General features: G+C 47.3%; 1 protein-coding gene across 2 annotated transcripts in view; it reads left to right on the top strand.

Annotated features, from left to right (window-relative positions):
* Positions 1-26,143, top strand: part of adamts10 (ADAM metallopeptidase with thrombospondin type 1 motif, 10) — a 55,379-nt gene extending 29,236 nt beyond the window's left edge. For both annotated transcript variants that reach the window (XM_069185989.1, XM_069185988.1), the window contains exons 13-25: positions 780-925; positions 1,934-1,997; positions 2,360-2,462; positions 6,331-6,464; positions 7,761-7,884; positions 14,695-14,775; positions 16,685-16,848; positions 17,301-17,427; positions 19,193-19,322; positions 20,134-20,338; positions 22,243-22,419; positions 22,964-23,120; positions 23,351-26,143. In XM_069185989.1, the coding sequence (XP_069042090.1) occupies positions 780-925; positions 1,934-1,997; positions 2,360-2,462; positions 6,331-6,464; positions 7,761-7,884; positions 14,695-14,775; positions 16,685-16,848; positions 17,301-17,427; positions 19,193-19,322; positions 20,134-20,338; positions 22,243-22,419; positions 22,964-23,120; positions 23,351-23,460 (1,722 nt within the window). In that variant the 3' untranslated portion in view covers positions 23,461-26,143. The remainder of the gene's footprint in view (positions 1-779; positions 926-1,933; positions 1,998-2,359; positions 2,463-6,330; positions 6,465-7,760; positions 7,885-14,694; positions 14,776-16,684; positions 16,849-17,300; positions 17,428-19,192; positions 19,323-20,133; positions 20,339-22,242; positions 22,420-22,963; positions 23,121-23,350) is intronic.
* The last annotated feature ends 1,536 nt before the right edge of the window (positions 26,144-27,679 follow it).

Genomic DNA, 27,679 nt, shown 5'->3' with positions numbered 1-27,679 from the left:
GCGTCCAAGAGGGATCCAGCAACTCAGCTGTCGTTGCTAATCATGTTTTTTTTTTTGCATTTTTACCGTGGCCGGGTGAAATTAAGGAGATGCTGCTGTTTTAAGAAGCGCAGCGTTTCAGAAGTTGACGTGAAGTCGGCCTTAAAGCCGAGATGGGAGAACTGAGAGCTCCAGTCCTGGCAGGCTGTGCCCAGCTCCAGACAGGAAGCATAAACATGAATTATGGGCGTTACTCAATCTCGGCCACTGCTGCTCGCCCGTGCGTTTCCTGTAAATCATTTCAGCTGCTCGCTTCACGCTGACAGGCTCCATTCAGCCCCTGTGTGTAAAAAGCGCTGGCTCATTCTGAAAGCTTTGAGATCCTTCCTCTTTAATCTGCAAACAGTGGTATTGTGTGTTTTATTCATCTGGGTAGGGTCTGATGACCAATGAGAATGTCATTGAAGTACTTAAAATTAAACCCTCTCCAGTCTGGTATGAGGATAGCACTCCTGCAAAATCATTACTTCAGGGGGGCATCAACCGAATTTATCATTTATTATTAGTATTCGTAAAGGTGATTGCTTTACATGTCATGTAGGCCCACATTTCTTTAAAATTCCTCTGCCACTGACTGTATACTATATTATTTCTAACTGTGATCAGATTTAAATGAGGTCAGGGGGTTTACTCATTTGATTAATTATCTCAACAAAAGATGGAAGTGACCAGTTGTTAATATGTTCAGCTTATGTACCAAAAGCAGGATCTTGGATTAACTACAAGCTCTTTCCTTGCAGTGGTGCTATAAAAGGGAGTGTGTGCCTTTCGGGACCCGCCCAGAGGGCGTTAATGGTGGGTGGGGCCTCTGGTCGCCATGGGAAGAATGCAGTCGCACATGTGGGGGCGGAGTCTCCTCGTCTGTCCGTCACTGTGACAGCCCGAGGTGGGTGGAGCTTCACAGGTCACTGCCGTGTTTTTACTCAACTCACACCTGCAGCAAAGCTGGTGTTTTAGTTGGACACAACACCAGGTTTATTTGTGGGTGACGTCAGTGCTGGAATCACAACATGCATACACCGAATTGTAGCTGCTTAGTAGTTACTTTTTAAGAGCGGCGGAGGGCACGAGCCCGCGCGGAACAGCGACGGTCACACATAATTGCAGCTGTTAGTGAGTTTAAATTGTGTGCTTCTGATTCAGGAGGACAAAAATCAAAGAGAAAAATAACTCATGATTTAACGTCTGTAATAGATAATACAGTAGGTAAGAAAGCCAGTGTCTTGTCACCTATCCTTCCATGCATTTTCTATCGGCTTCATGCAGTTCAGTTTCGCAGGAGAGCCGGAGCCTAGCACAGCAAGCAACAGGTGCAAGGCAGGGGTACACCTTGGAGAGGACGCAGGGCAGACAGACACACAGACACCCAGCCACTCATACTAGGGCCAGTTGTCCCAGAAACCACCTAACCTACCAGCATGCCTTTGGACTGTGGGAGGAGTCCAGAGCACCTGGAGGAAACCCAAGCAAACACAAGGAGAGAAAACAAACTCCACACAGACAGCACCCCAGGAATTGAACCTGGGGCCCCAGCGCTGTGCCGCTGTGCCATCCTAGCTTGGCCCTTAAAACCTAAAATCCCAAAACTTGTCAAAGCGTAAGAGTAGAAAATCAGCCCCTGATCGAGAGTCAGCTCTGTAGATGCGGGTTCTAAAAGGCGGCAGGCTGTTGGTGGATCATTCCACCGAAGAATGAAAATGCAAACGTTTGTACAGCTTCTGTCCCGTTTAAATAGGTTGTTTTTAACTGGAGGAAATCCATTCTGGCATTTCACTGATGAGATACAAAATAGAAAAAAAGAATGGAAAAACAACCCCATTGTTGAGTCTGAATAGTTCTTTGATTGGACTTTATTATAAAATTGTATTCAGATGTGATTTGCGTTTGGTTACAGGCCAACCATCGGTGGAAAGTACTGTCTGGGAGAGAGGAAACGGTTCAGATCCTGCAATATTGATGTAAGTAAAGTGTCAGGAGGTCTTGTTTAACCAGTGTCCCCTGAGTTTGTCCAATGGCAGGTCAGGTTGAAGAATGGCCCTGGGCACACTTAGGCAGTCAGTTTGCTGTCCAGTCATCAGGGAATCGCCGCATTCTAGTAGACATTACATAATGCTTATACATTACTGAACTTACTGAACTTGAAAAGCAAGTCCATTCCCTGGTTTTCTGAGTTTGTGCTGTGAGGCTCAGCTGTACAGCGTGTGTTGCTCAGTGTGACACAACAAGCAGCTCTTGTTGCCCATGGTTGTCCCTTCGCCCTCCCTGTGGAAATGGCCCGGACTGCGATGCACAAGCCTTACTCCGGCCTTGTATTGTCCAGGAGTGCCCTGCTGGCTCCCAGGACTTCAGAGAGCGCCAGTGTGCAGATTTCGACAGCGTGCCTTTCAGAGGAAAGTTTTACACTTGGAAACCATACCGGGGAGGTGAGTGGAGTTTCTTGACTGAGCTTTTAAGGCTCCTTGGTAGCTGTTGGCTTCTCTGGTCGTTTGAATAGTGTCCATGTTGTGTTGTGTTGTGGTGTCGTGCTTCACAGACCAAGCTTTGTCATTCTGACAATGTAATTAAAAAGTTTCCATTGCTGATCTGTCAGCAGCTCGATGCGGAATATGAACGAAAATGAGGGCATTGGGTCTTTTTTCATAAGGATATAGGCAGTTTGCCCACAGCTAAAATTGTATCTTTTCTTTAATTAATATTTGGTCATCTTAATTTCCTTGAAATGCTCCTGCTAACATGAGATACGGTATATTGATCCTCAGACTTTGTTATTAGGACACTTATGATTCTGTAAGCAGTCTGTTAGTAGACGAGTCGAATGTTGAGGGTTTTGCCGAGTTAGAGGCTATGCCCAGTGTCGCCAGATCGATTTGAGTGCGTTCCACGTCGGTGGAACACAGAACTGGCTGGGCAGTGCCCTGTCCGGATAGGGTGGGTTTGACTGGCAGACCCCCAGCTTGTGCTCTAACAGCACTGCCCCATTGCTGGCCAGAGGGGGTGCAGGGGGATTGTGGGAGGGGAAGCGACAGACGTCAAGCTTACGTCCCGGACCCAGAGGGAGGTGAAGCGGCTGTTCTGACCAGAAAGGACATGATGTGACGCTGTTTTGCTCCAGGCTGGGGTGTGTCACATGGCAGCGCCAGTGCCTTCCAGCAGGCTTGCGCAGTGGCGGGACTGGGGGGTTGGTATTGGTGACGGGTTCTGCGCTGGTGGGTTCTGGAAACGTTGGCTCCGGCAGTCTGGCTCCCATCTGTGGCCCTGGAAAGTGTCGCCAGAATCCCGGGCTAGAATTCCTTCTCTTGACAAGCGAGGAGCTGGACGGGAAAGATAAATACTTTCGACGACATAACTGCCTTTAATCTGGGAGTCCAATAACATAATGGCTCACAGAGGGCCCTTCTGCTCCAGGCCACAAGTGCTCCTTTCATCAGCTCAGCTGATTTTACAATGGAAATCCCTCACAGCTGTTCAAATATGTGCTGTGCCACAGTCTGCAGTGTGTTAGGGCCAGATTACAGCTCCCAGCAGCGCTGCATTCTCTCTGCTGAGACACCTAGCACAGGGCCGGCGAGCGTAGACAGCCAAGGACAGTTCATAAAAAAGGCATGCAGCATTTCTTACCGTTTATTTATTTTTTAAAGGTATGAGCTGTTCAAATTGTTGAGTTTTTTCCAGTAAACTATACAGCTGGCCTTGCTTCATCCCCGCTGTTGGCCGACAGCCTGCCTGTAGTGCAGTTGCAGCATGGAACCATGGGATTTGTAGTTTGGTTCAGCAGGTCCCTTCTCCTTATGAAGGTTTTGAGAGCTGGTGTTCGTTTTTACGATTTCTTGTAAAGTCGTTCAACACCTGCAGCATATAGACCTTCAAGGAGTCTCTCCTCTAGCTGTATTTTTTAAGGCTTTGCACTTTCATGCCTAATCAGCTCTTAAGAGGTGATGTGCTGGTGAGGAAGAGACACAAGCGAGAATGACGCTGTGTCAGACACACCCAACGTGAGCACCTTTTTTTCCTGAAGATGTCCTGTTGGTTATTTTTCACCTGTCGTATCTGAATGAGGGCAATTCAGAAACTGGAAATGGTACACGGCTGATAGCTATCAAATCCCAGTTCTAGCCTTCTACAGAAAATTTAAATCAATTACCTGTGATGAAGAACCAGGCTGAAATCGGAAACCGGGGGTTCCCCCAGGACCACCACTGGGACCCCTGCTCTATTGTATCTCAATGAGTTTTGTCTGATTGTTTTTACATTCTGCTTTACATTCCTCCCAAGTCTTTCATTCTATGGGTCTTTAAGACAAGCATTTACAGTATGAGTGGTTTGTGGTTTTTATTATTGAACCTACTTCAGGTGTATGGTCGTGCTTGTTTCTGTTCTCTCACCTGGCGGGGGTCGTGGTGGCAACAGGCTGAACGGGGCAGGACCTGTTCCCCAGCAACAGCCTCCACACCCTCCTGGGGGGCACCCAGGGGCTCCCAGGCCAGAATAACCTCCAGCGTGTCCTGGGTCTGTCCCTGGGGACTCTCCCCAGTGGGCTGTGCCCAGTACACCTCCAGCAGGAGGCCTGGAGGCGTCCTCCCCAGATGCCCAGGCCACCTCAACTGGATCCTCTCGATCCAGCACATGCATTTGTAAATCCTTGATGTGTTTCCTACAGAACCCCCGGAAGAGCCCGCGTGGTCTTAATGCAAGTTGAGAGGAAGGATTAGAGACTTAGCATTTTAACTCTCACTCACATGACCCTAGAGAGGGCTAGAGAGGTCATGGGATTTTGAACCAAGGTGTAGATATGTACATTGTGAAAGGAAAGCTAATCCGTTGATAAAATCCCATCAGTACTTTGTGGCCATCAATCGTGTCCAGTTTTTTTGTCCTTAATGCTTTTCAGGTTCAGTGCCACTGAACTAGTTCTCATTCATAAATAAGTATTGTAGTTTGTTAAACACACCAGCCAGTACCTCTAACTCCTGTCCTGTGACTAAGTGCTGAAATACAGCACCAAGATCTCAGTTTAGGAGGACCAACAGTGTACATTCTAGTTTCATTAGCCAGAAGGCATGCACTTTCTCGAAATTTCAACCAATCTGCTTTTGATGGGTTTTTTTGAAGACGACAAACCACATGTGAATCTGGGGTGCCAGGTGAGAGGAGTGGCAGATTTCAAATGGCACGAGTAAAGGAAACAGACAGGATGCAACCGCCTGGTGCAAATCCTTTGCTCATCTGCACATACAGACAACTGTTCATGCACGCACACCCATATTTGTACAGTACATTTGTACAAAATAAGCGTTTGTTGAACAAGACAGCATTCCTACGCACTGTTGTTTTAAAGCACTGTAATGTTTTTGGGCTGAAAAAAAGATAATCTACTTTAAAAAATAGGATACTTAAAAACAGAAAACGGAAAGCCTGTGCCGCGCTCTGATTTGGAGTTTAATGAGCGCTGAGGGTGTAGACACCTGTGAGCATGCTTGCGACTGTGCCCTGAATGCCCCTTTCTTTGCACTCCGTTTGCACCAGGCTGCGCTGGATTATTGCATTCCAGATTCCCTGGGAATTTGCTGAGGGCCGCACTCTTCCTGCCACCTTTTTTTTTTGGTTTTGATCTCCTGACCCCCAATGGCACTTCTGCCAAATGCTTAAAACCTGTCAGGAGCCAAAACGCTGATCAGTCCCAGGTGTGGGGCGATGGGGATGGGTGGTGGGGGGGTGTGGTATAATCACTTTCAGCTGCCTGCTTGCAGCCAGCCATCCAAAATCGCTCGATCTTCCTGCACCCTCAGCTCTGCCTTGGCATGCAGCTGTTCTGCAGCTGGTGGAGCACAGTCACAGCATTTCACATCTAAAAGAGCACCATTAAGAACAATGCACGACCATCAAAAAGATTTGCTAAACCGACAATGTTACCTTGTAATTGAGGGAAGCACTTTAGTGTAATTGAATTCTCTTTAAGCGCTTTACATGCACTGCCTAGCAAGAGAGAGTTTTATTTTCTTCTGCAAAGCAGTTTCAGATTGTAGTTGCCGGCACTTAAGATCGACCTGGGTTTTTTTCCTCTTTGATCTCTCAGCCGACAAGTGTAAAAAATCTGAATCAATTTCAGAAAACACTTTACAGTGCATTTCTTTGCAGAAATATCGTGCTAAGGTCTGGAGTTTACTTTCATGCCTGATCTTGTGTGCACATGTCTTGGTTTTAATTGAGAAGGAGGTCCAGTTTGCATAGGTCCTTCCCAGAATATGACCCCCGTGGTCGCAGGCTCCTGTTTATGACTCTTCCTGTCCACAGGGGGCGTGAAGTCCTGCTCCCTGAACTGCCTGGCTGAGGGCTACAACTTCTACACGGAGCGCGCCCCGGCTGTCGTGGACGGCACGCCCTGCCGCGAGGACTCGCTGGACGTCTGCGTCAACGGCGAGTGCAAGGTGCGTCGATCGTGCCTGCAGCTCGGGGTGGATCTGACACCCTGCGTCGGGGCCTGGGGCGAGCCTGGTAAGGGCTGCTACAGCCTGCAGGCTGATCCCAGGGCACGAGGCGATCATGCACCCTGGGCGGGATGCCAGTCTGTCACAGGGCACACACAGAGACACATGGGGACAATTTAAATGGAAATGGTGCCCCTGCTAAAAGCCAGTCTGAGCATGATAAATCACTGGTTCAACAGGGAACGGGGGACGGGTTCAAGGAGGTACAGCGTTTGCCCACTGAATTGTCTAGTCCGTCAGTGGCTGACGTCTGCCCAGGGAGAGGTGACCTACTGTAGGTGTGGGCAGCTGCAGTGGACTAGAGCTGCCTGTCTCGCCAGCTGTGCCCCCTGGAGTCTGTAAGGGCTTGTCTTTTGCTCTTTCACTTTACGGTGCTTCTGAATAGGCGGGCCTGGGGACAGCAAAGACCATCAGGATGATTGAGGCTGTCCATGCTGTTTTGTTCCAGACAGCAGGGTTTAATTTGGTGGGGGGGGGGTTAAGCACTCAAAACACAGGCCCTGCAGACAGGTAAAAAAGATACATATACCCACATACACCCACAGGGCTGCTAGATCTTTAAGACACCCTGTTAAGCGTGAAGTTGCTCATAATCAAGGGTAATGGGCTGCACATTTGCAAAACAATTTGCCTGGGAAAAACATGCACAGGCTGCCGATAAAAAGAAACAGAGTGCAAAAGCCCCTTCCTTTATTTCCTACAAGCGAATGTTATTCCTCAGCGGGGTGCGCCAGAACAAGGGGAGGAAATGGATGGGGACCAGTCCGGCTGCCATTGCCGTTGTGCAATGGTGGTAGGTTAATTGGCCCTGGTGTGAGTGTGCGTGTATCTGTGTTTGTGCCCATGGCTTGCTGGGACAGGCTCCGGCTCCGCAGCCCTGAATTGGAAGAAGTGTTTAGAAGCTGGATGGATGAATAGATGCAAGAAGGTTAAAAGCACAAGCTGGCCAGTTTGGATGTCCTTTGCTTTTGGGAATGTGTGTGTAACCCTGGGATAGTGAGGTCTTGCAGCTACAGCAAATGATACAGTAAACTACTGTACCTGTGCAGTGCAGGGGTCAGAATAAAGACGAAATGAAATGATTCTCACTGGATACCGTTGCACTCAATTATTAAACCCACCTATTATTTTTCCCGGTCAATGGACTTCCCTGCTCCCGAGAGCACACTGGTACCTTTTCTTCGTGGAAGAATGCTGTTTGTCTGACTTTTGACCCTTGACCCTCTGTCCCAGCAGCACGTGGGCTGCGACCGCATTCTGGGCTCGGACACCAAGGAGGACCGCTGCCGGATCTGCGGGGGTGACGGCAGCCGCTGTGAGGTCGTAGAGGGCGTCTTCAACGACTCCCTGCCGGAAGGAGGTACCTGGGACAGCTGTGTGCTTTTTCTCATCAGAATCAGAATGGAAAGAACGAGACGAAAGCCTTGATATAGCTCCGTCTTGAAAAGAGCCGAGCTGGGACATCCCTGAGCTAAAGGAGAACGCAGAAAGGAGATTCTGAAATAACAATTGCGCGACGCAGAGGTTGCTCAATGCCGCCCGTGCTCATTGTGACTGCTTTGAACGTTTTCTCAAGCGCGGTGGTGATGTTCCAGCTGAGGTCGGCTAGCCGGAGGCTCCATCCTTGAGCACATTCAGCCAAATTTCCCATTTCCGGTGGGCTGGTAGAAACGCAGGCTCCTTTCGCAGCTGCGAAGCCAGTAACACCTTGAACCTCCGGGGGGCGGAGGAGGGGGGGTGTGTGCGCGAGGTTAGTGGGGTGAAGCAGCGGTGCCGGGCGCAGGAGAGCGATTTCAGTCCAGCCGGGGCGAGTCGCGTGCGGTTGTGGTTAGACCTTCGAGAGTATGAGAAAGCATGTGGGAAAGGGCAGATAAACGTGAAAGAACAACACCCACAGGTCACAATTCACACTTACAGTGGTGAACCCTCCCAAGAGCTGTTGTGGGATTGTAAGACGCACACAGTGACCCCTTAGAAGGGTTAAAGGCCTGCTGTCAGGACTTATTTCCAGGGCCCGTGTCACCCTTGCTTTGTCTGGTTGTTTTTTGCAGCAGTCTGGTCTCACTTCGGGGGGCCTCTATCTCATCCTGTTTGGATTAGTCTTCCGTTACTAAACCAGAACATGTGTTTTCTGAAAGAAGCTGGCGGCTTGACACCATACCTGTTCCTGCTGGTGCGGGCTGGTGATGGAGAGCTGGCTGGGAGGGCTCCCCTGTGAAACGGGGTACAGCCCCCCACTGGACGAACACTGAAGTAAATGCATGAACCAGGAAAACAACACCTCACATCTCTGGTTTCCTCTCTTCCTCCCTTTTTTTTTTACCAAAGAAAGCACACCTATTTCCAGGGAATCATTCATGTTTCCCCCTGCTGTACAAACCATACAAACTCCACACAGACAGCACCCAGGAACTGACCCCAGCGCAGCAGGGCAGCTGTGATTGTGCGTCTATAAAATACCACACTGAAACATGCACACTGCAATGCAATCTCCATATCCTGTAAGAAGTTGTCACAAAAATTAATTCCTTAGGCATGAATGCGATCAAGGCCCGTTATCCCACATGGATAGACCAGACCGCATGCTAGCTGAAGTCAGGTGGATCACATGACACAGCACCGCGTCACAAGCTGGCCCTGGTGCCTGAAAGAGGCTCCAGCACTCCATCACCCTGGGGAAGTGTCTGAGGAGCACAGCTCTCTCCCGGTTCATCCATGTCGTTCTGGCCTTAGGTTGGTCACCCTCCTTTCTTTTGATTCTTGCTGTGAATGCTTGGCTTTGTATTCGCCAAGTGCCTGTTCCTGTGGCTTGACTTCACTTTTTGCAGACCCAGATTTGTTGTGACAAATGTGGACGGACTAATATCAGCAGAGGTCGTCCCAGCAGGGCTACCCACACACACACACGCCTTTCACACACACTGACGCCACGGCTGGGTTCCCCCCAGAAAAACACATCCTTTTCCACTTCAGTGACGTTTTGAATTTAAAAAATCGAAATGGAAGGCCTACAGGACCACATGTGTTTGTTTTAAACCTTTCTGAAGCTTTAGGATTTATTCTTTGCTTCTGTGCCTTTCAGCACAGTTGCTTGGGTTTTTGAAAATGATCTGGTTGGTGTGAAATTCCTGGATCCTTGTCAGGAAAACGTCCATTCCTACCTCCTTAGGTTTCCCTGTGACTGAATTCTGTTCAATTATCCAGTCACTGGTTCTCTGCTCCTGAATCTATTTTTGCATGCAGTCCACGGTGTTTCATACATTTTGTGCCTTTACTGACTGCACCCTTCACAAGATACTGCGGCTAACTAGGCAATTGTCTGATTCAATGGAAATGTTTTATTTTTCATTAGAGAGGTGACTGAAAGATGGAGAGCTCCCTTTTGGTATGTGTTAATGCTGTACAAATTGCAGTAATAAAACAATAGGAGAAGACTTCTGTTTATGCTATGATATATGAAACACCATTGCTCTTTGGTTTTTTCTGGAGAGATTTGATTACGGGAGAGAAGAAACAGTTGTTTAGGATTCCTCACAGGACATCTCTGCATGTAGCTTATACAGTATATAGAGTGTTGTTTTGTTAGAGTAATTGCATCCCAGAATTTGCTGCATGTAAAAGGTGAAGCAGAAGGGTTCCACACAAAAATGTGAGGCTTATGTCTCTTGAATAGGGACTATGATTCAAAAAGAAAGGAGAAGAGTCAGGAGAAATATGTAGTGCTCTCTGTGAAACGGGGTGGAGGGTACTGTCAGGTCTTGGACATGCATGGTTGCCTATTGAACTGGCCCACACATCTTTATTGGTGATGTAACTGATGATCGTAGCAGGGGAATGACTTGAGAAGTGTACAGAAACATCTTTTCTACAAGAAAATGCCTCAAGACGCACTGGCCAGGTCTTCATCACACAGCAAGACAATGACCCAAAACACACTGCCAACGCAACCTAGGAGTTCATCGGGGGAAAACAGTGGAAAGTCTTAGACTGGACAAGTCAAACTCCTGATTTCAATGCCATCAAACATGTATTTCACTTGCTGCAAAGGAGACTGAAGTCAGAACCCCCCCAAACAAAATGAAAATGTCAGCAGCACAGGCTTGGCAGAGCATCTCAAAAGAACAAAGCACAAGGCTGGTGGTGTCAGCAGGTCACGGGCTTGATGCAGTTATTGTGTAAAAAGGATTTGCAACAAAATATTAAGTTTTATCCTACTTTAATTTACTTAAATTGTAATTTTTCTCAATACTTACACCTCCAAAAAAAGTGGGGTATTATTCTAAAATGTTAAAACATATGGAGTAAATACCAAGAAATAAAAGGTGACATTCTGTACTTTTGCTTCATATTCATCTGTTCATCTCAAATCCAGATTGCTTGTGTATACAAGAAAAATAGCAATTATGACTTCACTATCTCAGTACAATCTTGCAAAGTAAGCAAAATACTGAAAGTCACAGAGTAAGAAGAAGGATTCAGAGCTGGTTTATCTATTTCACAAATCTGTACAGGCTGTAGTAAACCTCACTCTGGTCTTTAAATACACTGTTGAGCTGAAAGTACGCAAAATGAAAGAGCCGGTTTCAGCGGCATGAAATGACAGACTTAAGCAGACACAACGTGGCTCAACGTATCTCCGTCCTTCCTAGACCAGAGCAGGATAAAAATAAAATCATCCTTATTTCCCTTAGGGTTTGAGAGAAGGTTGACATATCCTTTCATTAAGAAGAATAACTGAAAGCAAACTGCTAATTAGAAGAAATGAACATTCTGTTAGAAGATTTGGCAAAAAGAAAAAAATCAAGAAAAGGTTAGAAAAACTACAATTTGAAATAAACTAATGAACAGCACACTGTTATTTATTTATCTTTCGCCACCTGTAATGGAAGCTGTAAAATATTGCTTCCAGTTCCTGTAAGGTTTCAGTGATACTTACGAGCTGTGGTCTGATATCGTCTTGTTGCCTGATGGCACTAAACCTGGCTTGTCTGTGTTCAGGGGGTCTATCAAACAGGGTGGCCCACTCCCATTTGTAACAATTCTTATGTTTTTAGGGGTTCATAAATGTACTATTTGGTTAGAACATCTTTTACCCATAATAATAAAATCATTAATGTTTCCCCCTGCTGTTTGCAGTGGATGGAATCATGACCATATTTTCCTACAACGTGACTGAATATTATCCACACATTTGAGAACCATTAGAGATGCTCTTCAAGATGTGTACATCATAAATTCCCTTGACAGCGAGAAGAGGAGACTTCCATGATGGCAGATGTTTTTTGGGTTGTGCTTTTTCTAGTGAAATAATCATATATTGTTTCTCACTAGAGGGACCCTTTAAATTGAAAACAACAGCGGCTGCCAATGCAATACAGGGGGGTCTCGACATCTGCAAGTCTAACATTCGTGAATTCACTTATTCGCCACTTGTTCCGGCTGACCGGGTCTTGTATGGAGGAAGAGCAGAGCGGGCTGAGACCGAGCTGAGGTTGTTAACCACATCTTTCAAATTAGCGGAGCAACAGACAAGGATCTAGCTAGTGTCCGAGCCTCTCCCTGCCCCCTGCCCAAGTACCCACTGACCTAGTCTTCGCTCCTCAGCGTGGTCTTGTTTTAGTATTGTATTGAATGCTTCAGGTTCTGTGTCAGCAGCACGGGGAATGGCAGGCTGGAGACGAGTGTACAGCCTGCCTGACAATTTTATTGGCCTTTCCGTTACGGTGCAGTGTTACTTTTTAAACTTTAAACCTTGAAATATGATATAAGATCTCTGCACTAACCCTAGCGAATGTTGAGACCCTATCAGTCCTGTATATCAGCATGACAGGCCCGGCTGGGGAACATCGGACCGGTGCAGACATCCCCTAGAGGCATTGAAAGACTGAAGCTTGTGGTAACAGTCTTTTCAAACTCAGCTGTGGGAAATGTGTCTGGTGCTTGTGTTGATTTCCCATCCTACATACATCTACGCTTTAACTTGCTTTGACCGTGATGTCTCTGCGCCCACAAGTTTATTCTAATTTTCCAATCGTGTGCTACAGTCATTCTCTGGAAGAAAAGGAAAGATTTATGCATGACCTCCTTCTTTCAGTATGTACCTCGATTGAACTTGCATATTGTACTTAAGGCTTTCTTACTTAAACCTGCTATACATTTGCTATTTGCTACGTCATTTGCACTCTCAAGAGCCTTTTAAGGGTCTTGTATTTGCTAGTCTTTCCTCCAGTCTAGACGTTTCGGTTTTCAGTTCTGCTATATAACCCTCCTCTTCAGAGGTGTGACGCTAAAGCTCCTTCGCAGCGCAGTCAGGATCAGTACCTAACAAAGCTTGTTCATCCATTGGGAACCACATACTGTAGGTGTCAGTCGCAGAGCCCAGGTATACTGTGGAAGTGCCAGACTGCTCCCACTTTGATTTGCCTGCTTGGGATTTCTACTCACTTGTTATAGCCCGTGACAGAGTAGGTGTCACAGAGGCAGCATCATTGGATACTGACTTAACTATTACCGACTTGCGTAACTCGTAACCTATCTTCTGCGCTGACACAGTTCAAACACAGGTAAGGAGATGGTTTTTCAAGACGCCCAGCTTAGTAACAAGCATGTGCCGCTCGCTCGCAGGCGGGCCCTCCCGTTGAAGTCACCCATCCTGAGCTGGCGGAGTCAGGTGGCCCGCAGGTGGAGGTGTTGCCTGGCTGCGCGACGAGGCCATTCCAAGCTTCTCCTCTGCACCGAAAACACCCCCAGAGAGCCTCGGAGCCACACCCGGGCCACACCCGGGCCACACCTGGGCCTCTTCAGCTGGAGTTATTTTCAGCCACTTGCAGTCCAGTTGATCTCTGCAGCTCGGGGTGTCGCGGAGCCAGCCTGCTCCCCGTGCGTGTCCTGGGGAAGGTTCAGCCCAGCCGGAGAGGAAAGAGGGAATAGAATGTGCTTTCACCCCTCACCTCATGTGGTCGATTCCCCCAGCCTGGCCTCCCCACGAGGACGGGGGACTGGAGGGTGTGCTGGCTGGGGCAAAGGAAGACTGTTTCCCTCTCCTTGGTGCCCCACTTTTATATAGAGCTCTGGCAGTGCGTTGGGGTCACTCCAGGGCTGTAAAAACCTTTGGCAGTGCTGCCTGCAGCATTCGCTCTCCCCCAGGACTTTATTTACAGCCCTTGATTGTTAACAGCAACTTTCTTTCTTTGCCAGAGCCGCACATGTTTGGTTACTCCATTGTATCAGCTCCTGCACTGGGCACGGGTGAGCCGCCAAGAGACCTCTCCCCTTCCAGGAGCTCGAACATGAAATAAATATTCATTTATGCACTACTCCTTTACAGCCTCGTGCTGGCGGGCAGCACGGTATTATCTGGCGGAAGGCCTGGTCGAGAGTCTGGGATAGCGCAAATTGTGGAGGAGTTTCAGGGAAAAGAGAAAGGGCTAGCAACTTGAGAGGAGCTGCGCTCCGCAAACTGCATCGTTATTTTTTTAATTGCAAGACACTGATTGTTGTGTTATCAGAAGTGCATTTAAGGAAATGTGTTTCTTGTCAGATTGTTTTGAATCCAAAGTGTCTGTGTGCAGTGAAACAGAAATAACTCTGTGTGGCAGGAGGTCCATGCCGGGACTGAGCCTATACAAGCTAAAGTTTTGCCAGACCACAATGATCACAGAAAAATGGGTCGATTGCCGGATATTGACTAGAACTGTCTGCTGTAATATTAAAATCTATTCACAGCCCATACGGAAAAGACATAAGTGAAGCAGTGTAAGAGCATCTATAAAGTTATAAAAAACAAAATTGCATTATTTGTTAGAATAACAGTTCAGAGGAATTCATAGTGAAAGGAAAAAGACAATTCCAGACCTCTACAAATCACCAGCTCTTGTGTATAAATATTGATGGCTTCTCTCTTCCCAGCATTCTTTGCTTCTCTCTGCCAATCCCACTTTAACAACCAATGCAGCTAAATTTTGGATTGTTTTACTGCAGAATTCCAACTACTTTGTTGACATGGCCAGACTTGCTTTCTTCAGACCAGTTGCTGTTTTTAAATCTTCATGTGCAAATCTAACTTGGCCATTGTTGGGCTTAGTCTAATCTCCTGAGGTTAAAGTAACATCATGCAAAATGAACCACAAGCTCAGGAAAATCAAAAATTGACATCTTTTTATGTTCTTAGGTTATGAAGAAGTGGTGCGGATTCCAAAAGGATCAGTTCATATCCTTATTCAGGAGCTCAATGTTTCTCTCAACTATCTGGGTGAGATTCTGTTTTTTTTTACACAACAGAGGGTGCAGATGAGCTACCCGCTGTACATCTTGTTTCAGAAAAGACTAAAGCTTTAGTTCTTAAAATACTAACTTTTTACATACTGTCTCTATTTCAAGATGAGCAAGTTTAAGAACATACTTTTGTTCTGCTTCACAGACAAAATTTTGATTCTCTTAGCCATATATAAATAAGCATGCTAACTATTATCCTAAAAAGTTTAACCAAGCCAAAAAAGAACAGCTGCGTCCCTCATCCTGGAGAGACCCAATCAGGTATGATTTATAGGTCATGCTAAATCATTTATTTTCTAAATATTGGGATCACTTGTACTTCGATTAAGTAAGTTGTTTATTCAATTAAGACAAATCTGTTCATTAAGGGATGAAGAGAATCCAGGTTTTGTTCCATACAGGGTCTAAATTATTCGTTTAAAAAAACACCTTCTTAATTGATCACAATAAAATAGTTTGAAGTCTTAAACAAGGACATCAGGGGACCAGGGCCCCTTTGTTTGTGTTTCTTTAATATAAAATCAGTTTTTTTCCAGGATTCTAACCTTGTCAGAGCAGATTGTTAGAACATTGTTGCAGCATGTGTCTACAGTTTATTTCCTCATCAAGCAGTGATGCAGTAAATGGGTATTAAAATGCTGATAGTGTCTTGTCCCCCTTTATGAAACGGGTCATGAAAGGGGTTACAGTTCCCTTCAATCAGGGAACATTCGTTCTGATGCAATGTGGGCTTGTGATGGGCCTCAGGTTTTTAATGTGGCTATATTTTCTCTATACAGACGCTTTAAAATCATAGAGATCAGCACTCAATATGCTTTTGAATTAAATGACACTGAATTATTAAGAGAGGAACAGACACAAAGAGACAAGCGAGGGGAAAAAACAATATAACCTCCCCCAGTGCAGCAGAGGGCCAATGTAGAAGATACCCAGGTGACCACTTTTCATTGTTTATGTGACGGTGGTGTCTGACACAAGTCCTGCATTTGGCACTGTGAGACAGTTTTGTGGCAGTTCCAATCTATTTTAAATTGCTCTAGGAATTATTTCCCCCCAGAGATCTCAGATCTGTTATGGTGACTGACAAAATAAATCATAATTAGGTGTCAGGCCTGCCCCTGCGGCAAAGCTTCTGTGCTGTGTGGTTGTCGGAAACCAGATTGGAAGGGTCTGAAGAGATTATGTACAATGAGATCGTTATTTAGCGCTAAATAATTACACCAGCATGTCAGAGCCCTGGCCATTACAGAGCTGTCTTCAAATGTTGTGCACCACCTGCTGATACAGGCGTGAATGGAAGTTGCTCACAGGTGGTACAGATTTCCTGTCGGAACACATTTCCATGGTAACCGGCTCTGATTGACAGCTGGGAGGTCGGCTACCGTGACATGCCGCGGGTGCGAGTCGGGCATTCAGAATGTGAAGTAATTGCCTTGGTAACCAGTGCATGTGTGGAGATTGGTTTTTCAGTGTTAGTAATGATTAGAATTGACAACCAAGACTGATGTTTTTAAGTAAAAAAAAATGGCCGGTCAGGAGCTTATTCACTGTATCTGTTAGGTAAGGCTGAACTACTCTGAATACAGGGTGATCAGTGTAACTTTATAGGTGTGATCCCAGTGAACATTAGTTTACAGTGGTCTGTAGAGGGGGGTTGTTCAGGCTGGATTTCAACCTCACACATTGCCTGCATGCATTAAACAGCCACCAAATGTAAACTAGTGCTCTGGTAGAACTCAGTATTGGGTATTTAGGGTGCTCATTGCACACACTACCAGTTTTATTCGGAATAGCTTCCCTGCGCAGGTGTGCAGTACTGCTGGCCTGCAGGCACACGAACCGATAGGAGCCTCAGCCTGCATAGTAGCTTGCCCTTCCCATTGCAGTGCTCAAGAACAAGGGGGACCAGTATTTCCTCAACGGGAAGCTGACCATTGACACCCCGCGGACGTTCGACGTCGCTGGGACCACCTTCCACTACCGCCGCCCTGCGGACGAGCCCGAGACCCTGGAGGCGCTGGGTCCCACCAACACCTCCCTCGTCGTCATGGTAATGGCCCCCCTCCCGCCGACACCTCCCTCATTGCCTTGGTAACAGACGGAGCCCGCCAGGCCTGACTCTCGGGTGAAACCTCTCCCGGTTCTGGAAACACAGATGTCTTTTTTTTTACCAGTGTGTGCAGTAGCACCTGTAAGGGGTTTCGACCATGTGAGCCAATGAAAAATCCTTCGCAAACCTTGTTTTCCTCGATTTAGAAAATACTGTTATTCGTGACTATTAACAGGGGGCTACTTTGTTGTTGTTGTTGGCTGGTGCAACCATTTTATCTGCATTTCCAGCTAACCTGAAAAGAAGCAAGTTCCACTTCCACTCCCAGTATGTTTTCAAACCACAGGAGAGGATGATTCGGGTCTCTTTCCAGCGTACAGCAGAGTAGTAAGTCGGGTCAGAGCCCTGCTTTGTGTTAAAAGAGATGCCATGAGGTTCGTGTCTCTGTGCAGGTTCTGGTCCGAGAGGAGAACCCGGGAATCCGGTACCGCTTCAACCCCCCGGTGAGCCGCGACGCGCTCAGCGTGTACGCCTGGCACTACACCGCCTGGTCCCGCTGCTCGGCTGTCTGCGCTGGAGGTACGGTTGTCCTTACAAGGACACACGAGTGGGACTGTCCAGTAAGCCTCTGAAATCCCCGCCTGCGTCCGAAGTTCAACTGACTGCCTGGCCATCTTCTAGCCTCTTCTTCCAGGGGGAGCCGGAGCCGATCCCGGCAGGCAGCGGGGGCAAGGCAGGCTACCCCCTGGACGGGACGCCAGTCCATTGCTGGGCACACCACTCCCGCCAGGGCCAGTTTTCCCAAACGCCGGTTGTTGACTTGTAACTAGAAAAGGCGGTTGCAAGAGAAATGAATACAGAAGTGATCACATTAAAAAAAGAACCTGTGCCACCGTGCCAAATTAGTTTTTAACGTTCGCCACTATTTTTACACCTGTACCGCACGATCGCTGACACGTGCAGTCTTCTGCTCTCTCTCAAAAGCAGTGCTGATCTCGCGCTCCCCCTGGCGGATTGACCTGAGACGAGCTCACGCCAGACGCCATCTGCAGAAGCGTTTCGGTGTATTTCCTACCCTTGTGATGTGCAGTGGATTAGTCGGGCTTCTGCGTGTCTTTTAATAGCTGTATCTTGTGTGATTTAAATGTCATCAGATACTATCTAACCTTCAAAGAGCTGCACAGTTCTTTTTTTTCCATGATGCTCATCTCACCCCACCCCTCTCTAATTTGTTTGTATTTATGTTTTGCTAAAGTAATACAAAGAAACATCAGGCTGGTGAGATTTGCTCTCCTGTTATACAAGCTGATCTGTGTCTTCCAGTGTGTTTTATCACCTGTCAATAATGGGATACATGTTGTGCTATCTTCCTTGTTTACATAAAGCTTGTTGTATATGCAGTGTATAGCGTGCCTAGTTATCTGGGGATTTCTCAGTGCTCTTTGAGACGTCCAGCTCTTGGCTGCAGTTCTTTAGAGAAAATTCTCTCCCTGTCTGAGCTTCTGTGAGTTAATATTATATCTCAGAGGCACCCAACTGTATGAAATGTTTGATTATGCAAAAATCAGCAAAAAGTATGCGAAACCTCACTCTAACAGCAGAGTGCGTGGTGTTGCTTTTTCATTGCATATGAACAGTGTGAGGTGGCACAGTGGTGCAGGGGTCAGCGCTGAGGCCCTGGGCTCAATTCCAGACCTGGGGTGCTGTCTGTATGGAGTTTGTAATTTCTCTCCATGTCGTGTGGGTTTCCACTGGGTGTTCCTGATTCCTCCCACGTTCCAAAAACATCCTAGTAGGTTAATTGACGTTTGGAAAAATGGACCCTGGTGTGCCTGTGTGCCTTTGATTGTGTCTTTCCGCCCTGCAGTGGACTGGCATCCTGTCCAGGATGTACCCTGCCTTGTGCCCACTGAATGGCCATGATAGACTCTGGCTCCCCTGCATCCCTGAATTGGACAAAGCTGTCAGACAATCAATGGATGAACAGTGTGTGGCCCACCTTGCATGATGGTAGGGCATTTGCATTCAGGCTGTAGAGATTTGCTCATTTACCCCAGTGTCATTCCATTAAAAAGCAGGGCGCCGCCCAGAAGCTTAAAAGCAGGCAGGAAAGAGGGAAAATAATATGCATAAACAGAAGGTTTAATTAACAAAGGAAATGCTGTTTGGTGATGGCAGGGTCATCATTTTCCAAGAAATCAGTTTGATCCTTTCGGGTCTGTGTGCGATCTTGTACACAGATGCCACCCTCCTCTGGGCATGTTCCTGGAGCACAAGCGCTGTCAGCCGCCCCAGGCCTGCAGCACGAACCTCCTTCCCACTCTGTTTGTCTGCCTCTCCCCAGGGGCTCAGATCCAGCAGGTGGTGTGCAAGAGGCAGGCCGATCACTCGGTGGTGTTCAACCACTACTGTGACAAGAAGAGCAAGCCCAAAGACAAGCAGCGGGCCTGCAACACCGAGCCCTGCGCGCCCGCGTGAGTACCCTCCCAGCATGCACCTTTCTCACCCAGCATGCACCTTGCTCCGTTGTGTCCGTCTCCGTCCCGTCCCGGATGCAGTCTGCCTTGCGCCCGTTGCTTGGCGTTTACGGTAATTTTACCACGTCTAGACGATGCGCGTGTGGTTATAGATCTCCATGCACTGCCCTGTCGTCACTGCGTTTCTGTGTTTTCATGCAATAATCGCGGCCCCGAGCAGGAAACGATCATGTCATCCTTCCTGCTGCGTACCGCTCGTCGACGATGGCCCAGACCAGTTCACCTCTGACCCTGCACATGCACCTCTGGTTTCCATTTGAATCCATTCATGACATTTCAGAAAAACAAGAACAGAATCACTTGGCTGCTTCCTGCCATGGGAGTTTGTTTCATCACTGGGATCCTGAATTCAGTCTCCAAATTAGGTTTTAGATATTAAAGCGAAGACTGTAAACTCAAGGGATCCTTTATTTAAAACACTTCTGTGCTTAAATTCCCACAGGAAGTAACAGAAATGTAAGAAGTTAGAAGAAGGTGGGGTCCGAGATATTTATTGAGCCATGCTAACGACTAGAGATTTTTCCCATCTGAAAGGCAGAGTTTGTGATGTTTTTCATTACAAAAAAAAACCATAACTTCAGTTTTCTAAGACTTCTGCAAAGTTTACATCATTACTTATTGCATTATTATTTGCGGGTTATACGATGTCTTAATCTTGATGCACGAGTCTCCGCTCAGAAGCCCCCCAGGGCAGCGCGGCTCTGTGTGATCGCGCGAGCCCACCCCTCTGCCCTCCCTGCCCCCCCAGCTGGGCTGTGGGCGCGTGGTCGGAGTGCAGCCGCAGCTGTGACGGCGGGGTGCAGACGCGGGGCGTGCTCTGCCGGAGGAAGGTCTCTTCCAGCGAGGAGAAGACCCTGGACGATGGTGCCTGCCCCCCCCAGAAACCCCCCAACACCGAGCCCTGCAACAACCACACCTGCCCTCCGGAGTGGCTGGCTCTCGACTGGTCCGAGGTACGCGTGGGTCCGGGGCACGCCCGGGTCCACAGTATGCACAGATCCCAGCTGTAGTAGCCTAGAAAATCAGCATCTCTCTTGTATTCCCAGACTAATAGTGATCCACAATGAACAGTGTTGCTCAATTCATCGATTAACTCAGTAAACCTTTTGATTACTATTGAGCAAAATACTCAAGTATGATGCACTTTGGATATGTAGGTTATTAGTTATTTAGATCCAGATTTTTTTAGGTTTAATGAACTTTGGGGATAAATCAGGTTTACCTTCTCCTGTAAAGCCAGAAGGTATGCTCGTTTGGCAGGTAATGTTCATAAGTTTAAACTGAAAGGAAAGTTCATTATTGCGCCCCATTATTGAACACTTGCGCCCCCTGTTGGCCTGATTATGTAGTGTTCCATCGCAGCAAGTTGATCTCAGAGCCACACATAGGAAAGGCAGTAATGAAGTGAATCCAGGCGGAGTTAAAGGCGTTGGTGTTCATCTCTGAATGGCCCATTCCACCAGTATTCAAAGTGTTTATTTAAGAGTCGATTGGTAAATTAATAACAGAACATGAATATTGGGTAAATTGTAATTATTGTTGTAACTGGTTGCATTTTGTTTTGTGTACTTCAAACTAGCAAAAACAATAGGATCAAGCAACTCGAAGAAGTTGTGTTTCTTTTCCTCCCTTTTCAGCAGGAATAAACCTTTACTTGTTCCTTTGCAGCCTACGCATGCTGACCCAGCTACCTTCTTGAACTACTTTAGCAAAAATAATATCAGTTACATCGATATTTTAGAATGACAAGGGTGCAGCACAGTAACAGGTTTTCCATTCTTTGGCAGTGAAAACTGGCTCTAAAAGCTTTGTTTTTCTTGGTCAGACCTAAAGTTCACACACTGCCCAGCCTGAATGTTTCACCGAGGGGCCGTGGGACCTCACTCACTCATGACCTCTCCTCCAGTTCGGAGTCCATCCCCTCTTTGCGGAGGTGCAGGAAAAGGCCTGCTCCAGCTGGCTCGGCTTCCGGATCTCCTGTGAGCCGTCTTTAATGAAAGACTTGGGGGGATTTTGATTTCTTGGAGTTTTTGAGAACAGCTGACCAGAACATGGGATTCCTGTTTGGATGACACCCCAGCCCGGTGACTGACGCTCATGATCCTGGGTCAGAACTATCTGTGCGCAAGTTCAGTCTCGACCTTCGAGAGGGTTCAGGGCAGAGAATCAAATTTGTAAATATCAAGTCCACCCCTATACCACCGCGTGATGTGCTGTAGTATATAGGAAGTATGGTTTATTAAAACACTGAAGTAACGCTTTCTTGTATGATAATTAGTGTACTAATTAGCATTGGCATTAAGTTAATTTAATAAATATTAACTAACTAAAACAAACAGCAGTAATCACAAATGTGTAGCGGTCAGTGGAAATAAACAACATGAATCCCTCCTCTCCATCCAGCGGGTGCCTGCTCTTTCTCTGCCTTACCTGCTAATTCCTGCTCCTTGATCAGCAGACCTCACTGTAATGAAACGGCCAATAAAACCGTCAGGCAGCCTGGCATTCCCCACACTGCTGACACAGAACCTGCAGCGTTTGGTACATTATGAAAAACAAGAGCGCGCTGAGATTAGTGGGCTAGTGGGCTCCTGGCAGGGGGCAGGGAGAGGTCTCCTCACTAGCTACAGTAGGTCTGTCTCATGATCCCAGCCTGATGCACTGCTCATCTGAAAGCTGCAGTTACCACCCTTCAGCTCGGTTTCGTTCACTGCTGCTCCTCTTCCCTACGCGCGCTGTACCCCGTGGGCCTGACCCCATCGTGAAGGTTGACCCTGCTGTGGCCCCTTGGTTCGCCGCGGGGGCCCCGAGGAGACGGCCGGGGGTCCGACCAGGCTGTGCTCTTGTGTCCCGGCAGTGCGCCCCGAGCTGCGGACCTGGCTTCCGCCACCGGATCGTCCTCTGCAAGGCCGGGGAGAGTGCCTCCGCGCTGCCCGAGTCCCGCTGCCCCCGGCACAGCAAGCCCACCACCAGGGTGCGCTGCAACCTGCAGCGCTGCCCCCCTCCGCACTGGGTGGCCGGCCCCTGGGGAGAGGTGAGCCCGCGCCCTGGACCCGAGCGGCTCCCCCCGCCGGAGCTGCGCCCCGCTGTTGATTGTTACCCTCCCCTAAGCAGAGATCGTTTTTCCTCTTTTGTCCTCGTTGCACTTTATTAATGGCTGTGTTTTGCCATTTTATGTCCTCTCCCTCTTCGATCTGCTGCACAGCTATGGGCTTTTCCCAGAAACGAAGAAAGTGCTGAAGTGGAATTTTGGCTGAACTTTTCGATCTCACTGTGGTGATCAGTTTCATCATAGCGGTGGATTTGCACAGCCCCCTCTTTCTTCCAGCCTGTTCACCAAGAACATTTTAGTTTAAATCCGGACGGCCGAGTGTTAGAAGGCCTTGAGTGATTTCATTAAGGGTAAAATGTTGTTGTTTTGTAATTCAATTGTCTCATGATCCATTTGACTTGTGCAAGTGTGAGTCTCACTCAAACTGATCATTTTGTGCTGTAAAGCAGTTTGCAATCTTGTTCATATTGAGTTGACTGTTAAATAGGAGTTGGCCCATAATTCATCGTGTTCCTTCCTCTTCCAGTGCTCAGCCAAGTGTGGCCTGGGGCAGGAGCTGCGGTCCGTCCAGTGCCTGACCCACACTGGTCAGCTGTCCACCGAGTGCCCCGAAGCCCAGCGTCCGGCTGCCATGCAGCAGTGTGAGAGCAAGTGTGAGGTCGGCCCGACGGACAGCCCTGAAGGTGAGGGCACCCCAGCAGCTTCGGGGTGAACCAGGGCGCAAAGCCACTGTGATCCAGCTCGCTTTCCTCTGGGATCGGGGTGGCTGACCGTGCATTCCTGCACAGGCCAGGGAAAACAATCGCTCTAAAAACACCTTTCTCTTCCCTACAGTCCTGTCCAAGTCCTTGAGTGGAAAAAAAGTAGACATCCCTCCCAACTGATTCTTTTCTTTCCCTTGTTTCTTCCCTAGAGTGCAAAGATGTGAACACAGTGGCGTACTGCCCCCTGGTGCTCAGGTTCAAGTTCTGCAGCAGGCCGTACTTCAGGCAGATGTGCTGTAAGACCTGCCAAGGACACTAACCCCCCCCCCGCGCTCTAGCTGCAGCGGGGGGGCCGGCGGGGCCGGGAGCAGGGAGAGCCCCCACTCTGCTCACGCGGGCGCTGAAACGGCCTGACGCAGCGCTCTCTCCAGCTCGGCGGCGACCTGCTGGGGGGCCGTGCTTCGGGAAAAGCGGCGGACGATGACCAGAGGACTGTCCGGCAGCTTGCTACGTCAGTCGTTTTTTAGTGCCAGTGCTCGTGGGAGCCCTGACCAGCTCCGGTCCCACTTGAATTGTTTGGTAGGACCTTGTGCGCTCTTCCTTTTGATTCATCTGCAAGTTCAAAAGGGAAACAGGGCAAAACCTAGTATGACTTTGGTCCCCTCTAATCTATAGATGCATAACGTGTCTTTTTGAAATCTGTAGGAATTGCCAACAGCAGTCACCCAGTGGCTCTTGGATAAATCAGTTCTGTAGAAGCACATGTTTTGTCGTTTGGGCAGGGGGGCGTGGTGATTCTGCCTCCTGGGTACTGGGTTGATTCCGGCTTGGGCGCATGTGCACCCTGTGTCATTGTAGAGTTCGTCCCAGAGTCCAGAGGCGCGCTGTCCAGGTGAACTGGGATCTCTGAATTACCCCCTGCATGCGTGTCCTGCAAAGACCAGCACGCCGTCCACTGTGTTGTCCCGCCTGGTGGACTGTGCCTGTCAGGATAGACCGCAGCTCACTGCAACACTCTTAAGGATACAATAAATTGATTGCTGTGGTTTCCCTAGGAACTCCATTGACCTAGCTACTGGGAAATTTTTGCACACGGTCTGACCTTTATATGGATTCTAATAAGGGCTGTACTGTAACTAAACTTTGTTTTTATAAGCCCTTGTTCCCAGTACAGAAAGGAATGGAAAGGCGGCATCTCTTTTAGAGTAAATGAATGCGTCTCCAGTCACAAAATGTTAATTGAATGCAAAGCAGTGTGTTAGCCTCGGTGTAAAAACGCTAGATATTACTGTCAGTCAGTTGTCTAAGAATAAAAAAAGCTCGGTTATCCAGTCTGGTAATAGTAGCTTTTTTTGAGCTATGACCTTATTTTCAAATATCTAATATGCATGTTTTTTAGCATCCTGTGTTTAAGCATTTAGCCCCACCACCCCCTTACAAATTCAGAGGTTGCACTATCAGATGGGATCGTTTATTAGTCCGATCCGAGGCTCTGACACCTGACTGCTCTGTTTTGTGACTGAAGTGGCTTCCGCTTTCCCGCCGTAAAAACAATCACAATCATCTCATTTGCCTTGGTGCGTTGGAATGGTGCTATTTTTTTTGTTTAGTGTTATTAAAGAAAGTCAGTAGTTTTATGGGAACATGTAGAAGACGCTCACACTATCCTAACCTCTTCCTGGTATTTTTTTATATTTGCAGAAAGAAAAGAAGCCAGTGAGAAACAGATTTCGTTGCACTCGCGCTGACTGGGCCTGACTGGTTGCCTTTAGTATTCAGCACATTGTTAATATGAGTGTTTGAAGTTAAAGCTGAAATGTTTTGTGAATGAAAGTACCAGGTGCCAGCAGTTGGATCACTTGTACTGCGGCTCTTTTTATTTCCATCAGCACTGGAGCTCTGAGTTGTACAGCAGCAAATCCTACCATCACCAGACAAAGCTCCTCACAGTGTGTGCGACAGCAGCATGCCGGGTCCTGACATCAAGGCCTGACTTCTTGAACGTCTGTGACATTTGTTTGTCTTTTCTGTTTTTTTTTCCCATCTGCTCCTGACTCCTTGCAGACGTGTTGCATTTGGATCATTCGGCCAAATGCATTTGAAACTGTACCTCAGGCCCGCAGGTGAGGTTTCATCTTCACACAAAATTCAAATTAAGGTGTGTATTAGCTCTTTGATCCTTATCAGTCTATACGTGAGCTATAAAAGTTATTAAATGCATCAGTTATCTGTTATTTATCAACAACTATTTACACATAAATGGAAAAGTGGCAAAATACCCCTTTTGTCCTCTCCCTAACCTCATAACGATGGATTTCTCAAACATCTTCTCTTCTGGAGAAAAAGATAAGCGAACTATACATATATTGTTTAACTTTAGAGATTCGCGTTCAGTTTGCATATTAATTAGCTGAATGTCCCAGTGGGTGAAGGGCTTTGATTCTCATAGAAGACTTGAACATGGGAGCCTGTAGCTTTTGATTTGTTTTGACGGGCTTGTGGGCTTCAGACCGAACGAGTCATCAATGATTGGTCTTTTCTTAGTTGAACATGATGTTTGCAACTAAGAGAAAAGGTTATTTGGGAGGTTTCTAAAACACATTTTTCAGCTCTTGAACAAACACGAGCCCACGTGGTTTTGAGCACATTTACCCAGACTGTAGCTTTTGTTGGCACCTCCCGATGTTGAAGCCATCAAACTAAAGCTCTTGGAAAGATTCAATATTAAACGGAGATAATTAAAATAATTCAGACTAAACACCACCAGAAACCTCATGTCGACGACTGCACACTGGAGTCTGGGCAGCTTTCATGTCCAAATAACCTTTTCTTTCATTGCATTTAACAACACTTGTTTTTCTGCATATCTTACTTCTTCAATGCCTTCCCCGCTGAAAGTGTCTTTCCCTTCAAGCCATGGGGCGTGTATGTTAACTCCGGCTAATTCCCCCGGTCTTATGTACACAACTGAGATAAATAAAAAATGGTGCATTGTAAATGTGCAGTGCCTGTGACAGAGTACTTCTTATTTGTAAGAACGAAGAGCAGAGACTGTCTGCCGCAGCCATGCCAATCAATATCCTGGAGTAGATTTCCTTCCGCTGTCCTCTGGAGCTCATACTAAAAGTTAGGGCCCTAGTAAAGCTACTGATCTTTACTAGGGACTGAACAGCACATCCGGGTTTGCCACCTGAAGAAGCTCTGCCCACCCCATTTTCACAAGCCTTCAGGACAATGCCCAGGGCCGTGTCGTAGGCCTTGATCAGCTCTGTTGACGAAGAAACACAGTGCGCCAAAGGGAAGGTTCCATCCACATTTCTAATTGTTTCCACCAAGAGTAAGTGAAGTCATTCCTGCTAGAGATAGTGATGTAGTGCCGCAGTCACCTTATAACTGCTTGAGCTTGAACTCGTGTTTATTTGCCCTGGTCCTCGAGCTCCACACGATGTCCACAGTGTGCCACCGTGGAGTCTGGCCACGTTTAAATATACGAACAAAAGACCTTAGGAAACAGCATTTCGTAAAGAGCACAGTGCGGAAATCCACAGACACACTGTAGTGAATCTGGGGTCCAATGGGCTCAAGAAACTGAAGCTTCCCAGGCGAAGGCTGATGGGATTTGAGCAGTAAGACACGTCCATGACCCCCGACAGCAGAGCTCCGCGGACCCAGCTCTGATCAGCATGACTACCAGAGCCGATGCCTGATGGGTCTGCGCTCTGTCTGCATAAATCTGCATGATCTCGTTTATTTTTTTTATTTTACCATTTTATCGCCAGTACAGCACCCTTGGGTTTGGACAGGCTCTTTCTTATCTGGAAGTGAAACGGAGCTCAAATCCCACCTTCTTTCACCTGGGATGAAACAGGACTGGACTGATATCAATTGAAAGTCCGGCGGCACAAAATACCAGATTTAACCAAATACTAAAAGTTTGCGCAAGTATAAAAGGTAGGAAAATTCAGTCCATATGGTAACTTCTTTTACTTTTTGAGAAAGGGTGCGCACTGGAAGACACTAATGGTTTTCTTTGTTACGGTATGAATATAAATAGTCTAACCCAAAATGTAATTGTGATTTTTAAAAAATTTAATAAATACACTAAAGCAAATTGTTTTTGTTTCACCAACTATATATTTTTTTCACTTTTTCATTTGTTAAATCAGAAGCAAAAAAAGTGCAAAACGCAGCCATGGATGATAGCCCACAAAAAATTCCGAGGGGGTCGGTCGAACACCTAGAGTCGGCACTGACCACCGGCTGTATTTCAATGTGCACTAAATCATTGTGTCATAAATTGAAATAAACCTTTTGTAAAATGGGCGCTAAAAATGTTTTGGAAAGAAAAACTGGACTCCGGAGATTTCCGAGTGGCGCGGTGGTAATTCCCAACTGTGCCACAAGAGGGCGGTATAGTACTCGTTGAACATAAAAATTCAGAGTTGGGGAGCAGAGTTACAGTGTAAAGCTGACAACGCAGAAGCATAAAGCGGACTGCCAAATTCAATACGGGACACATACTGGCGTGCAAGGCTTTT

Source organism: Lepisosteus oculatus, chromosome 29 (assembly GCF_040954835.1).
Source record: "Lepisosteus oculatus isolate fLepOcu1 chromosome 29, fLepOcu1.hap2, whole genome shotgun sequence".
Classification (NCBI taxonomy): domain Eukaryota; kingdom Metazoa; phylum Chordata; class Actinopteri; order Semionotiformes; family Lepisosteidae; genus Lepisosteus; species Lepisosteus oculatus.
Note: the sequence above shows the minus strand (reverse complement) of the source record. Positions and strands in the feature narration are given on the sequence as shown.